The sequence below is a fragment of the Mustela putorius genome, unplaced genomic scaffold (assembly GCF_011764305.1).
Source record: "Mustela putorius furo isolate JIRA1106 unplaced genomic scaffold, ASM1176430v1.1 tig00000698_pilon_pilon_pilon, whole genome shotgun sequence".
Lineage (NCBI taxonomy): Eukaryota > Metazoa > Chordata > Mammalia > Carnivora > Mustelidae > Mustela > Mustela putorius.
In genome coordinates this window covers 3,659,320-3,674,342 of record NW_025421449.1, presented here as the reverse complement: position 1 = coordinate 3,674,342, position 15,023 = coordinate 3,659,320, and the positions used below count along the sequence as shown (strand labels likewise).

Genomic DNA, 15,023 nt, shown 5'->3' with positions numbered 1-15,023 from the left:
AGAAACTGATGCCTCTCTTCCCAAGATTGCTATTAGAAAGTATTTGATTTTGTTTTTTATTTTCCTTTCTTGCAATTTCTTCATGAAATTTTTGTATCTTTATTCTTTTTTTTTTTTAAGATCTTATTTATTTGTGAGAGAATGAGAGAGAGAGAGAGAGAGCATGGAGGGTGGGAGGGTCAGAGGGAGAAGCAGACTCCCTACCAAGCAGGGAGCCCAATGCAGAACTTGATCCCAGGACTCCACGATGATGACCTGAGCTTAAGGCACTCGCCCAACCAATTGAGCCACCCAGGCTCCCTGTGTCTTTATTCTATTGTATATTGATATATTACAGTAATTGATTTTCAAGTGTTAAACTACCTTCTCATTTATGGGATAAATTCCACTTGGTCATAGTATATAATCCTTTTTGTATGTTCCTAAGTTTGGTTTGCTGGTATTTTACGGAGATTCATTTTTCTTTATTCAGTCACTCACTGTGATGAGGAAATGATCAACTGTGAATACACCAAGGCCAAAGTAAATTGTTTATCTTAACTGTCATCATTATTTTTTAACAGCTTTTCACACTGGCTACTGTCTTCCACAGTTTGCCACACCTTTAAGTAAAGTCGGCACATCAAGGCTTGTAGAGCGGTCATTAAGTGTCAAGTAATGAACAAACCAAATCTCCAGCTGTCTTATGAATGTTGACATGCTGTCAGTAATGCTAGGACAAAAACAGTATGGAAAAATGTTGTATTTTTCACCTTGACAGTGGATCCCAGAGAGCTATCTAAGAAAGGATGAAGTCAGAGGAAGACAGTGACATGCAGTGAAAGGAAACAGCACTTTGCTTTCCTACTACAATTAGTCCTTGGTTCTTATCTTCTAAAATTGGAGCTTTTATATTTTTTTCCAACAGTCAGATTGTCTCCAAAGCTCTTGTGATCTCCTATGAAAAGAAGAATGTCCTTGAACTCTGAATAAATGCTGAGTGTCAACTCTCAAAGGAACACATTAACACAAGACAGACTTTTTTTTTCTGTTGCTGCGATTTAGAGTAAAATGGTTATTTGAAAGCAGAAATTGGATATGATAAGATCTGCTTGCTGAAGGAGTTATCTTAAAGGAAAAATAACTTGAGACTAATCCTATATACCAACTCCATGTGGAACCATTAACTTCATAGATTGATTGGAATATTAAATAGCAGTTAATTTTGCCAGAATCTCTTGTTCATATTGATCAAAGTCTTATCTTAGGGAAAAATAGCTACACAAATTTTGTGTAATTAAGAATTTCGTGTGAGTTAATGTATGGAAAGCACTTAGAACAGGATCTGGCACACAGTAAGTACTATATAAATGTTTGTATTGTGGATGATAGAGTATGGATTATTTAACAACCTAAGAAATTTTTTCAAGTAATGGTATTGGCCCTTTTATGCCTTCTTTTTCTCTGGTGCTGAACTATGATTTTTTTTCCCTGCTTTCTCCCTTGTTCAATATTCAATTATAGGGGCGCCTGGGTGACTCAGTGGATTGGGGCCTCTGCCTTCGGCTCAGGTCATGATCCCAGAGTCCTGGGATCAAACCCCACATCGGGCTCTCTGCTCTGTGGGGAGACTGCTTCCTCTGGTCTCTCTCTCTCTGCCTGCCTCTCTGCCTACCTTTGATCTCTGTCTATTGAATAAATAAATAAAATCTTTAATATACATATATATATATATATATATGATTATATACCTTTAAACAAAACAAAGGAAGTTAACTGGACTGCATTTACTTGAGATTATTAGGCTTAAACCACCCCATGTTAGTCTAAATTCCCATTCAGACTAGTTTCAAAGTCAGCAGACTGGAGGATTTTTTAAAACAAACTTAAGCTGATAATCTTTTTTGTTCTGAGGATTTAATCCCTTTGGTTGGTATTGAGAGATATGTTTTAATATTTTGCTATTTTTTTTTAAGATTTATTTTAGAGAGAGAGAGTACAAGGAGGAAGGGCAGAGGGAGAAAAATCTCAAGCAGACTCCACACTGAGCACAGAGGCCAACATGGGGCTCAATCTCATACGCTGATCTCATCACCTGAGATCACGACCTGAGCTGAAACCAAGAGTCAGACGCTCAACAGACTGTGCCATCCAGGCACCCCTGTTTTCTTTCTTTTTTTTTTTTTTTTAATGAAGAAATCATAAGTCAATACTTAGCTTCTTATCTCACAAGGAAAGAGTTGCTAGATATAAACCAGCAAAACAATTCATAAAGAAAAAGATCCAGGGGTGCCTGGGTGGCTCAGTGGGTTAAGCCTCTGTCTTCAGCTCAGGTCATGATCTCAGGGTTCTGGGATCGAGTCCCGCATCGGGCTCTCTGTTCAGCAGGGAGCCTGCTTCCTCCTCTCTCTCTCTCTGCTTGCCTCTCTGCCTACTTGTTATCTCTCTCTGTCAAATAAATAAAATCTTAAAAAAAAAAAAAAAGAAAAGAAAAGAAAAAGATCCATGCGTTTCACTGCTATAAAGATTTAAAACATTTTAAAAAATAAATAAAACTTCTATGAATAAAACAAACTACATTAATAAAGCAAGTATTTTAATCTTATAAATTAATGAGACAAATATGAGCATTTCTACTAAAAAAAAAAAAAATAGGCAAGAACATACACAAAAAATTCAAAGGAAGAACTAGAAATGGCCAGTCCATGTGTTAGAAAAATTCTCATCAGCCTCACTAGTAATCAAAGAAATATTCATTAAGATAAGTTACCATTTGGGATGCCTGGGGGGTTCAGTAAGTTAAGTAACTGCCTTTGGCTCAGGTCATGATCTCAAGATCCTGGGATGGAGTCCTCCATTAGGCTCCTGGCTCAGCAGGAAGTCTGCTTCTTCCTCTCTCCCTTCCCCCCGACTCATGCTGTCTGTCTCTCTTTTTCTCTCTCTCAAATAAATGAAATCTTTACTATTTTTCCCCTAGTAATAATATTTTTTATTTTTATGTTTGATATTGTCAAGTATACCAAGAAATAGGTATTCATGTATACTACTGGGACTGTAAATTGAAATATCTTCCTGGAAATTAATTTGGTAATATGAATTAAGAGCACTAAAGACTTTTTACCTACCACTTTTCAACACACTAGATTGGGCAAAAAATTAAAATTCTGACAGTACTGGGATGCCTGGGTGGCTCAGTTGGTTAAGCAGCTGCCTTCGGCTCAGGTCACGATCCCAGCATCCTGGGATCGAGTCCCACATCGGGCTCCTTGCTCCGCAGGGAGCCTGCTTCTCCCTCTGACTCTGCCTGCCACTCTGCCTGTGCTCACTCTTGCTCTCTCTCTCTCTCTGAAAAATAAATAAATAAAATCTAAAAAAAAAAAAAATTCTGACAGTACCAAGTGCTGAAGATGAGAAGCAATGGGAACTCTTAGCTGATAAAAGTATTGGAGATTCCTTTGATATTTTATGTCAAAATTTATTATAATATATAATAACAACATATATATTTTGTAATATCATATATAATGCATAGAGACCAAAAATATGACCAAAATAGTATAAAATTTAAAATTAATAAAATAAATATTCTAAAAGGAACATAATAATAATTGGATATTCATAACCTAGCAGTTCCATTTCCAGATCTATACCTTAGCCTAGGAAGTCTTTTTTTTTTTTTTTTAAGATTTTATTTATTTTGGAGAGAGAATGAGAGAGAAAGAGAGCATGAGAAGGGGGAGAGTCAGAGGGAGAAGCAGACTCCCCTGCTGAGCCGGAAGCCGGACACGGGACTCCATCTCAGGACCCCGAGATCGTGACCTGAGCTGGAGCAGCCGCTTAACCAACTAAGTCACCCAGCTGCCCCTTTACTAGGAACTCTTGTTCATGTTTCACAGACATTGATAGAAGAATATTCATAATAGCATTGTTCATAATAGCAAAAAAGCTGATAATAACTCAGATATTCATATGTAGGAAAACATAGTAGTACTTTCAAACAATAGAAATCTATAACAATAAAACTGAAAGAAGTACACGTAAATGTACTGACATTGATGAGTCTTAGAAATATAACACTGAAAAAAATATATAGCACTGAAAAAAATTATGGAAGAATACACTCACTAAGATACCATTTTATGAAGTACAAAAGCAAGCATTGTTTGGGGAAACAAACGTATTTTGAACTAAGAAAAAACAAAAGAAAAAGAAATCCAGATGGTAGTTACTACTTACAGGAGGGAGAGAGATGAGCTTTCACTGTTGTGCTAATTCTTCCTCTCTCTGGTTAACTAGGAGATTCATGGTGTTTATTTTTATTATTATTATTTTTATAACTTGTCTATTATGTATATTATTTCATATATATAAAATATTTAATAATTTAAAAGAACTTGTAGAGTCTTACTTCATAATTCCATTTTTGGAGATCAATCCCAAAACAGTAACAAAAAATAAGTGCTAAAAAAGTTTATCCCAGTGGTGGTATTTACTGTGACCCCAAACTGAAAAAAAACTAGATATCCAGCACTATTAATTTTTTAAGTAATCTCTGCACTCAACATGGGGCTCAAACTCACAACTCTTAACATCAAAAGTCACGTGCTCTACTGCCTGAGCCAGCCAGGTGCCCCAAAAAAGGACTTTAAAAAGCCTTAAAAAACACATTAAATGTGCAGTGCCTGGGTGGCTCAGTCGTTAAGTGTCTGCCTTTGGCTCTGGTCATGATCCCAGGGTCCTTGGATCAAGCCCTGCATCAGGTTCCTTGCTTGGCAGGAAGCCTGCTTCTCCCTCTCCCGCTCCCCCTGCTTGTGTTCCCCTGTCTCTCTCTCTCTCTCTCTCTCTCTCTTTCTGTCAAATAAATAAATAAAACCTTTTAAAAGAAATTTTTTTAATAAAAAATTTTAAAAATACATTAAGTGAGATAAAAGTTAATTAGAATTTGCTGAGAAGTGAAAGTTAAAGGAAGAAGGTAAAAGAAAGCCAGGAGTAAGGTTATTCTGAACAAGACAAATTAAAACATCTCCTGTTCTTACTAGAGATAGGCCACAAATTTGACTCCAGGCTTCCAGTAACCAGGATAAAAAAGGAAAGATGATTCATGGTGCACTTAAGATAAGAGCAAATCAACTGTTCTGTTGGAGACCAGAGGGAAATTTCTCCTCAGATTAACTGTGCAGACAAGTTACTTATATTCTTTCTGCCTGTGTTTCCTCCTCAGTAAAACAGAGTAACAATACCTGTTAATACAGTGTTGTGCAGATTACATAAGGTTAAGTTCCCGGGATAGCACCTACCAGGTAATAATCACTCAAGTAGGTTACTGATTAGCCATAATGAATGACATTCTCAAGGGTGGCTCAGTTGTTTAAGCATCAGCCTTTGGCTTAGAGTCCTGGGGGGGGGGGGGGTCCCTGCTCAGTGGGGAGTCTGTCAGCTCCTTCCCCCTGTGCATGCACTGGCTCACTCCGTCTCTCTCTCTCTCTCAAACAAGTAAATAAATAAATACCTTTTTTTAAAAAAAAAAAGTGTTCTTACAGAAAACACTGTCATGAAAGTGGATACCATTATGGGAGAAATGGAAAGGTCACCCTCATCTCAGGTAGGAAATCCTCTCAACTGTAGGACGGTGTTGTGAATTAATGTTCTGGTGTTCTTTCTGTGTTCACTTAATACATATTTATTAGGCACATCCTTTATGCACATTTTTCTGTCTGGTAATAGGTGACCAGGATATATATTCAGCCAACTGTAAGTAGTCTAATCTTCAAATCGTTCTAATGTGTTGAATAATAAATAAAATTTGTTGTGTTTACTTTTTCTGCTTTCCAAATGTGAAAGTAATACTCTGCAATCAAAGACTGGTCAAAAGCAATTATGAAAAGAACAGTGAGAAATAGTAATTGAACTTAGTTAACACCTGCTAAGAACAGATTCATTGAGGCTTTTAGCTTCCTGGGAAGCGATATCATAGTGACAAAAATATTGCTATATTTATTGAACGATAACTATGCACCAAACTTTTTGCTTAATTCTTTACATATAATACCTCATTTAATCCTTACAGCACTTAGAGCTTGTGAATATTATCTCCATTTTTTTGGCAGGAAGATTTTGAAGCCTTATAGGAAGTAAGCCACTTAGCTCAAGTCTCAGCAGCGAATATGGGTTCAACCCAGGCCTTGCTGGTTCTAAAGCCCTTGTTCTAAGTCACTTCAATATATTACCTTTCGTAGAATGAAACCAAAGCCCACCATATCTTGAAACCCCTTGTTCCAGATCTAAAGCATTTTTTCCCGGACACCCTCAGTCAGGTATACCTTGGTTTTTACTATCCTGTAATAAGTTCATGTATCAGTCTTGTTATCTTCTGGTTTTGATTGTCAGACTAAAAAGTTAACCTTCTGGTTTAACTATATGTGGTTGACACTCATGCCATTTAGTCACTTCATTTGATCACCACCCTGGACTTAAAAATAATTTTAAAATGGAAGATATCCTTGATTTTTAAATAGAAAAGTTCGTTAGTTTAGTTTGGTGTGATATTAGTATTGACAGTGAAGATGCATCTTGTATTTGATCGTCAAGAAAATTCAGAATCCAGGCAGTTTGACCTGGGGCTCTCTGATGTCCCCTCCCAACTATAAAAACAGATTTCCCATTCAGATAGTGAAGTGTGTATGACATGCTCTCCGAGTAGGTTTGCAGTAGAGAACATGGCCTGTCATTGTTTTGCCTTTTTATGGACATAACAGTTGTCCTGAGACTCCTGGTAGGAGCAGCAATGGCATGATGAAGACCTCAAAAGACAAATACTTGGGGCACCTGGCTAGCTCAGTCGGTATAGCAAGTGACTGTTGATCTCAGGGTCATAAGTTTGAGCCCCAGGTTGGGCATAGAGATTACTTAAAAAAAAAAAAAAAAAAACCAAAAGACAAATACAGTGAAGTTGAAAAACAGATGTATTCATCTCAGTGGCTTAAGATTACTCTATATTAATTGCATTGTGTGGTTCAGAAACTAGAATTAGAATAAGCCTATTAAGAAAATTATTCTGAAATACTTGTGTAAGGGCAGGTTTTACCATAGGAGATAGATAAAATCTCCTGAAAAATAACTGCACAAAAGAGAATACGGTTGAAGTTTACATTTGTTGAAATACATTAATGTCAAATGTCTTTAATAAATTAAGATCCACTTGTAGATACTGATTTCCTTTTATGATTTTTTAAAATCTTTTTTTTGGTTCATAATACATATTTTCTTCTTTTTCTGGCTTCCCATATTCCTTAAATCATTTCCTCTAGATATATAGACCATCTGTCCTTCCAAAGGCTATTCCTTCTCTCAACAAGGGGCAGAAGTGGAAATAAAAGGCACAATATGGAAAGAAAGCCAGGAAAAATCTTGTGGACAGTTTTTTGGCTCCTCTTCCCTGGCCCCTCTTTGCAACCCCCTAGGGAATGACAAGGAGCCAACAGCTTGTATCCCTTTGAGAAAGTGATAGTGGCCACAGAAGAGAAAATGCTAAGCTGTTCAGCTCTCTTCCTAGACAGAAAAGCAATACAAATGGTGGATGGTGTGCTGGAATGCACACGTTCTGTGCCACAAGACCAAATAGATTGGGATTTCTTATTGAAGTGGAACATAAGAGGCTCTATCAATGTTTGACTAAGTAAAATGAGGCTAGTCATTTGAATTGCTTCCAAATATACAGCTGGAAACTCTCTGCATTGTGATAATTTTGTAATAACCTCTCTCCCCAAAGACAGTCTCATGACCTGGGGAATTACATGCACACTGTGCTCCAGGAGTTGCACCCCCAGGATTTTGTAGGCTTAAGATACACAGTTCATCCTGAGAACCACACGGTATCTAGCGATAGTCTGTGAAAATGTAGCCCCAACAAAGGCCCTTGAGAAATTGCCCTTGAAGCTCCCGAGTCTCAGCGTAGGAGGTCTTCAGCTAATAAATGTTGAATGAATAGCACATTAGTTCAAGCCAGTTTCCATTAGCAGTTTTGTATGTGAAGAAAAACCACTCTCTCCCCCTCCTCCAGCTGCATTGAGATCTCAGAAATAAGGTGCCTGGGTGGCTTAGTCATTAAGTGTCTGCCTTCGGCTCAGGTCATGATCTCAGGGTTCTGGGATCGAGCCCCGTGTCAGGCTTCCTGCTGAGCAGGAGTGGAAATAAAAGGCACTCCCTCTCCTACTCCCCCTGCTTGTGTTCCCTCTCTCATTCTCTCTCTCTGTCAAATAAATAAATTAAAAAAAAAAAAAAAGACCTCAGAAATAAGGCAGTCTTGCCTCAAACGAGCCTAAAAACCTAAAAGGAGAAGTGCTGACCGAAATCAAATTCCAGAGCAGGTAGTGACTCTGAAGTGGGCTTCATGGAGCTGAATTTTCTAGTTTTTAGGCCCTTTCAGGTTCCAGCCACACAAAAATAATGACAATAGTAGAACCCATTGCCCAAAGTCAAGTCTGAGTTCTCAGAAGAACATTAATAAAAATATTAATTTGAGTATTAGAATTGTCACTCGGAAATTTCTCCCGGAAATTGTTTTTATTGTCTTTGAAAATCACAGAGGTGAGGCCTTATGCCTCTGTGGAGAGCAGATGAATACAGGCCTTTCATAAGCCTGGAGGAAGCTGCTTGCTGCTGCTGCTGCTGCCAATATTAAAAACGAGAAGCATTTCACCCTTGAGTCTATCATGTAGGAGAAAGCCTCAGACTCATCTAATGCAGATAGATGGGATTCCTCCATAGTTGTCCAATCTCCCAGATGAAGGTAAAATGAACACCCTAAATTGTTAAAGTCTGCCTGGGGGAGTGGGGACCACAGCTCCGTTTCTCTCGCCTCTCGAAGCCCCTCGATGACCTGTGCATCTCCAGCTTCTGCCTGGGTACCACCTTTCACTGATATCTGATGGAAACATGGCCTTGCAGAACTCTTACCAGCCCTCCCTTTTGTTTCATGGTGGTAAATTGAACCATAAATCAAACTTAAATTGAGCATTAAAAACTTTTGATACTGTCAAAACTTAATCAGAAAAATTAATCAGCTCTATAGAAGTGAGGGGGTAACAAAAATGAAGCATTGGGTAATTGAGTTAATAAAAAAAGAGGCCTTCCCTTAATATTGACAATGTTGATTTCTTTGGAAATAGTTTTGAAGTTTTGCTTCAAGAACAATTTCTCAATAGTTTTAAATATGACCAAGCCCCATGACTGTGGTTTATTTAAGACAGTGCAGGGCTACCCCATAGAATGAATATGTACCATTGCTTAGAAGGGTGAGACTGTGATACTGAGAAAGAATCTTTGGATCCATAATAGAGCTGGGTTATGAACAGTCCCAGCTCTGTCACAGGGAACTTCCTGTTGCCTCAGTTTTCTCATCTGTAAAATGGAACTGATAATATCTACTCCATAGTGTTGTTAAATGATTAAATAAAGGCATATATGGCGAAGTTCCTAGCCCATAGTACAGAAAATTGTTGTTGTTGTTGTTAAAATGTAGTTCTTGGGTCCTGCTCACTGATACAGTCTCACTGGAGAGGGTATGAGTGTATATCAACTTACTGTGCTAAGGAAATAAGAATTGAAAGAGCATTTCACTCTTGACTGTGTATTTCCTTATTTTGTGTCTCATATATAAGTCTTATCTCCCTACTAGATGAAGTTCCTGAGGACAGAAGCTGAATCTTTTCTGTACTCCACAATGACTAACACAGTGCTAGATAACTAGTAGACATTCCAGAAATGTTTGTTGACATGACCTTACTTGGTAAATGTCTTATGTCTTTCTAATATCCCTTTTATGACAATAGGATTATCCCCTGCCACATAAGAATCTTAAATTTCCTGGTAACTTATTTTCCAATAAAACTGTAGGGATAGTTTACCATCTTCAAATTTGTTTTTCTTTCTAATTGGTTTCTGGGCTCATCTTTGGCCATTTTGTTATTTTTGCATTTATAAGTTTCATTAACACTGCAGCTAACACTGAAATAACTTTGCTGTCTCCTTTTTCTTTAAGAGGGCAGGAAGGGGCAGAGGGAAAGGGAGAGAAAATTGCAAGCAGACTTCACACCTGGCATAGAGCCTGACTTGGGGCCCAACCTCACAACCCTGAAATCATGACCTGAGTCGAAACCAAGAGTCAGATGCTTAACTGACTGTGCCACCCAGGCACCCTTTCCTGTCTCTATTTTTTAATGAAAATTTTAGTTTTCTGATATTACTGAAATTAGTTAGACGTCCTTTATTCTTAACCTTTCCATCTGCGTATCTAAATGTATTTAATGATTTTTCAGTAGTTTTGTGGTAAATAAGCATGTCTAATTAAGGCATCCTACACTATGTATTTTTTTTAAGCTCTGTTGATGTCTTAGTCTTTGATTGCCATTTTAGGGAAAACCTGGAAATGCATTACTTTCCTTTTAAATGTGTGAGTGTATAACAATATTAAGTACAGATTGAGGAACTGATAGGACTTTACAAATATACAGTTGATCAAATTTATAATTAAATTTTTTTCAGAGTATTTTTTAATGGTAATTGGCATGTTCAGATTTTCTACTTCTTGACTCAATTGGAAGGGTGGGTAATTAATATTTTTCTTAAGAATCTTCCACTCTTGGGGCGCCAGGGCAGCTCATTGGTTAACTGTCTGACTCTTGATTTTGGTTCAGGTCATGATCTCAGGGTTGTGGGATGAAGATCAAGCCCCATTGGTCTCTACGCTAGGCATGAAACCTGCTTAAGATTCTCACTCTCTCTCTCCCTCTGTCCCTCCCCACCCCAAATATCTTCCATTTCTTGAGATTTAAAATTATAAAATTATAGGGGCGCCTGGGTGGCACAGTGGGTTAAGCCGCTGCCTTCGGTTCAGGTCATGATCTCAGGGTCCTGGGATCGAGTTCCGCATCGGGCTCTCTGCTCAACAGGGAGCCTGCTTCCCTTCCTCTCTCTCTGCCTGCCTCTCTGCCTGCTTGTGATCTCTCTCTGTCAAATAAATAAATAAAAATTTTTAAAAATCTAAAAAAAAAAATTACAAGATTATAAAGTGAATTCATCTTCAGTGTCTATTTTTTTTAATAATTTATCATTTCTGATTTTGTATGTTAGGATTTTCTTTCTTGATTAGGCAAACTGAAGTTTTATGGGGACATTTTGGGCAGTTGGAAGATCACCTTTGGCCATACCGTCTAAGATTTGATTTATTGTGTTCCCATTACCATTCATTCATTCATTCATTCCTAACCGTATATAATTGCAGGTTTTGTGAAAGTTGTTTAAGAGTTTTGTGTCTGTGACTTCCATAGATATCCATCATTAACATCTTGTTTCTGGCATATTCCCCACTGTCTGACAGCACCTCCTTCCCTCTGTGAGGAGCTTCTGCATGGCCCTCCTCACCTCTAGCACTCAGTGCTAGTGTTCCTGTCCAAGGGCTCAGTGAGCTTCTGCCAGTGTCCTCCACCATTTCCTGGGAGACTGCACTGATTTCCCAGAAGGCAGGGGGATTTGAGAATTGGTGTTTACTACATTCCTTCAATCTGGTCCCATCTGCTCCATAATTAGCTGCCAGTACTCTAAGTCTGTGACAAGAAGATGGTCTTCCCTAGTTTGATTCCTGGGGGAGGATCCCCCTCCTTTGTCATTCCTTATTGATTATAATAAGTACTGGCAGGGGGCCATAATTAGCTTTGAAGTTATTTCTGAGTAGCAGGGACATGGGTGATCCAGAGAGCACTTATTACCAATAATATTACTCATGAACTGGAATGGAGTTTTAACATTGTTTTTATTCCCATAAGGATGCTCCTGCTCTGTAAGGTGTAAGGGGTTAGAGCAGCTCTGTTTTATCCGTGAGGATATTGAGGCCCAGAGAAGTTGAGTGACTTTCCTAAAGTCATAAATATTGACAAAGCTGGAATAAGAACCCAGATCTTCTGTTTCTGATTGTTTTTTTTTTTTTTTCCAAATCTTAGTGATAATTACAGTTCAAAAATAACAGTCTCTATGGCCACCAACTACTTTCTGGCATCCAGCTTGATCATTCCACATTCCATGTCAAAATACTTTGCATTTGACCCCAAGAACACTCTGTTTCTCTCCCAGTTCGAACGCCATGACCCTGTGGATGGGAAGATTACTGAGAGGCAGTTTGGTGGCATGCTGCTGGCCTACAGTGGGGTGCAGTCCAAGAAGTTGACCGCCATGCAGAAGCAGCTCAAGAAGCATTTCAAAGAAGGAAAGGTAGGTATCTTTGTTTATAGGAAGAAAAGGAACCATGGGAAGGTATGGTTATATTGCAAAGGTACTACCATAATGAGAGTGTCATGAAACAAAGGTTATAACTAATTCATCTCTGGTGCTTCAAAAAACACGAGCAGTGGATGAGGAAGAAGGGAGATTGCACAATAAGCCTTTAAGGGTTCTTGTTCAAAGGGTGGCACTGTGAACTAGATTGAGAAATTTAAGAGGTACCTGTCTGGCTTTCGGTTGAGCACACAGATCTTGGTCTCAGGGTTGTGAGTTCAAGCCCCACACTGGACTTAGAACTTAGGAAAAAAAAATTTCAGAAAGTCTGTCTGGAGAGAAATTAAAAAGAGAGACTGGTTCCCAGAGGAATATAAAGAGTTTAGTTACAGATACCTTGATTTAGGATGCCTATGTATGGGGCACCTGGGTGGCTCAGTCAGTTGGGCATCTACCTTCAGCTCAGGTCATGATCCCAGGGTCCTGGGATCGAGCCCCGGGTCAGGCTCTCTGCTTGCCGGGGAGCCTGGTTCTCCCTTTCCCTCTGCTGCTCTTTCCCTGCTTGTGCTTTCTCTCTTTCCCTCAAAAAAATATTATAAATATTAAAAAAAAATGCCTGTGGACTCTCCAGTTAGAGATGATTAACAGGCACTTGGATATTCACATCTACTTCAGATGACTGAGATAGGGTTGAGAATCATCAATACATTATTCAGGTTAAAGCCATAAGACATTTATTGTTCTTTTTCCCCCACCCTCCACCCCCTCCATGAGATGTTTAAACAGCATAGGAAGGAAGCAGTTAGAGAAAGTAGTGCAGCTGAAGCCAAGGAAGTAAAGAGTACAGGGACAGAGGGGATCTAGTAAAATAAGATGATAAACATCCATTGGCTTTGGTAAAATGGTAATAATTGATGACCTTTGGGAGCTGTTTATTAGAGTGGAGGACACATTAGAATGGGAAGTAAAGAAGTCGAGAAAGAGAGGATAGGAAGAAATTGAGGAAGAGGGAAGAGGAGCTCCAGAAAGAAGTAAATAGGACATTTTCAAAACTCTGAGGCAGTGTATTAGTCTGCTTGGGCTGCTACCACAAAACACCACAGGCTGGGTGGCTTCAACAACAGAAATTTATTTTCTCACAGTTCTGAACGCCAGGCATTGATGATCAAGGTGCAGGCAAGTTAAATTTCTAATAAAATTCTTCCTGGCCTTTGGACAGCTGCCTTCTTACTATAGCCTCATAAGGCCTTTGCTTGGTTGTTTGCATGGCAAGAGACAGAAGGAGAGGGAGAGAGCAAGAGCAGGAAAGCACACATGCATACTAGCTCTCTTCTTACAAGGACACTAATCCTGTCAGTTCAGGGCCCCACCCTTCTGACCTCATTTAACCTTGGTTATTTGCTTAGAGGCCCTGCCTCCCAGTATGGCCACACTGGGGGTTAGTGTACGTATAAGTTCTGTGGATGGGGGGACACACGGATTCCACAACAGAGAAAACACAAAGGTCTAGCATGTGTGAGGAACTGAGAGGGGACTGTTGTGGTTGGAGCATATTAGCAAGGAGGAGAATGGCCCGAGATAAAGTCTGAGAGGGAGATGGGGCCAGCCCGTGCTGGCACGAGTTTGGATTATAGTCACAGTGCAATGGGGAGCTATTAAAGGGCTGTGAACAGGGAAATGCTTGTACATTTGTATGTATATTTAAATAAATGACTCTGGCTGTTTTATGTAAAATAGTTTGGAAAGGAGCAAACACAGAAGCCAAAAGACTGATACTCGGATGATGAGAGAATTCAGGAAGAGATGATGGAGAATTTTTTGAGCAGCACTGCGATTGGAAACCATGAGTTTGTGGCAGCACCAGCCAGCACTGCTCTCTGATAGCTTTGCACACCAGCTGCACCTGGTGCAGGAAGGGGCAGATGGTAGAACTGAGTCAGCACTGGGGTTTTGCCAGGGTGTGGGATGGACATACTGAAGCAGAGATCACTGAAGAGGCATACCTCTTAACCGTCACGCACACGCACATGCACACGCACACATGCCCCAGCTTGCCAGACCTTCTCATTCGTAGCCCAGTACCCTTTCCTCTGGACAGTGATTACCAGTTGGCCATGACCAAAGAAACTGACCTGGCTCTAAAATTGTTCTGTCCCTACAGCAGGTGTTCTCTCGGTTATGGGGGGAGGACTCATCATTAACAGAAAGTGACAGAGAACAATCCTGTCTCTTAGAGACAGCTTTTACGGTGCTTAGTACCCAGCTCATATCTGTTAGAAATTATGATTTCCAAAAATTAGTGTTTGGGTGGAATTTTAGCCCTTAGGCCGAAAACATGGTGTTTGCATTAGGAAACACTCTTTTCTTTTTACCAGACTAATTTTAAATAAGTTTGGTTCACACATTTATTTGACCTTAAAATAATTAACTGCCATAATAGGCTAATTTGTATTTTACTATTAATTCATATTTTAAAACAATAAATTGGTTGTTGGAGACATCTCCCTTGAAGGAATAAGGTATCTTTGGCAGGAGTTAATTTAGGACCTGGAGACCTTACAGAAGAGCTGTGAAGTAAAAGGACAGTTTTTGTCAGATGATAAAAATCTGGGGTGCTAAATTACTTCTGGCCCAGAATTTCTAGGCTGTGTTAGCCAGGAAATGGAGATTGATTGCCCTCTCATGTTGATTAACTTTGTGAACATAGCAATTAACTAAAATGAGAGTTAATGAAGGGCCTTTGCTCCTGAGGTTACAAGTCCATCTCTCTAGGACCA

The 15,023-nt window shown here is 39.2% G+C and overlaps 1 protein-coding gene across 4 annotated transcripts in view; it reads left to right on the top strand.

Moving 5' to 3' along the window:
• Nucleotides 1-15,023, top strand: part of MICU1 (mitochondrial calcium uptake 1) — a 245,090-nt gene that overhangs the window by 192,559 nt on the left and 37,508 nt on the right. For all 4 annotated transcript variants that reach the window (XM_004769481.3, XM_004769480.3, XM_004769479.3 and 1 more), the window contains one exon: nucleotides 12,106-12,243. In XM_004769481.3, coding sequence (XP_004769538.1) covers nucleotides 12,106-12,243 — 138 coding nt within the window. The remainder of the gene's footprint in view (nucleotides 1-12,105; nucleotides 12,244-15,023) is intronic.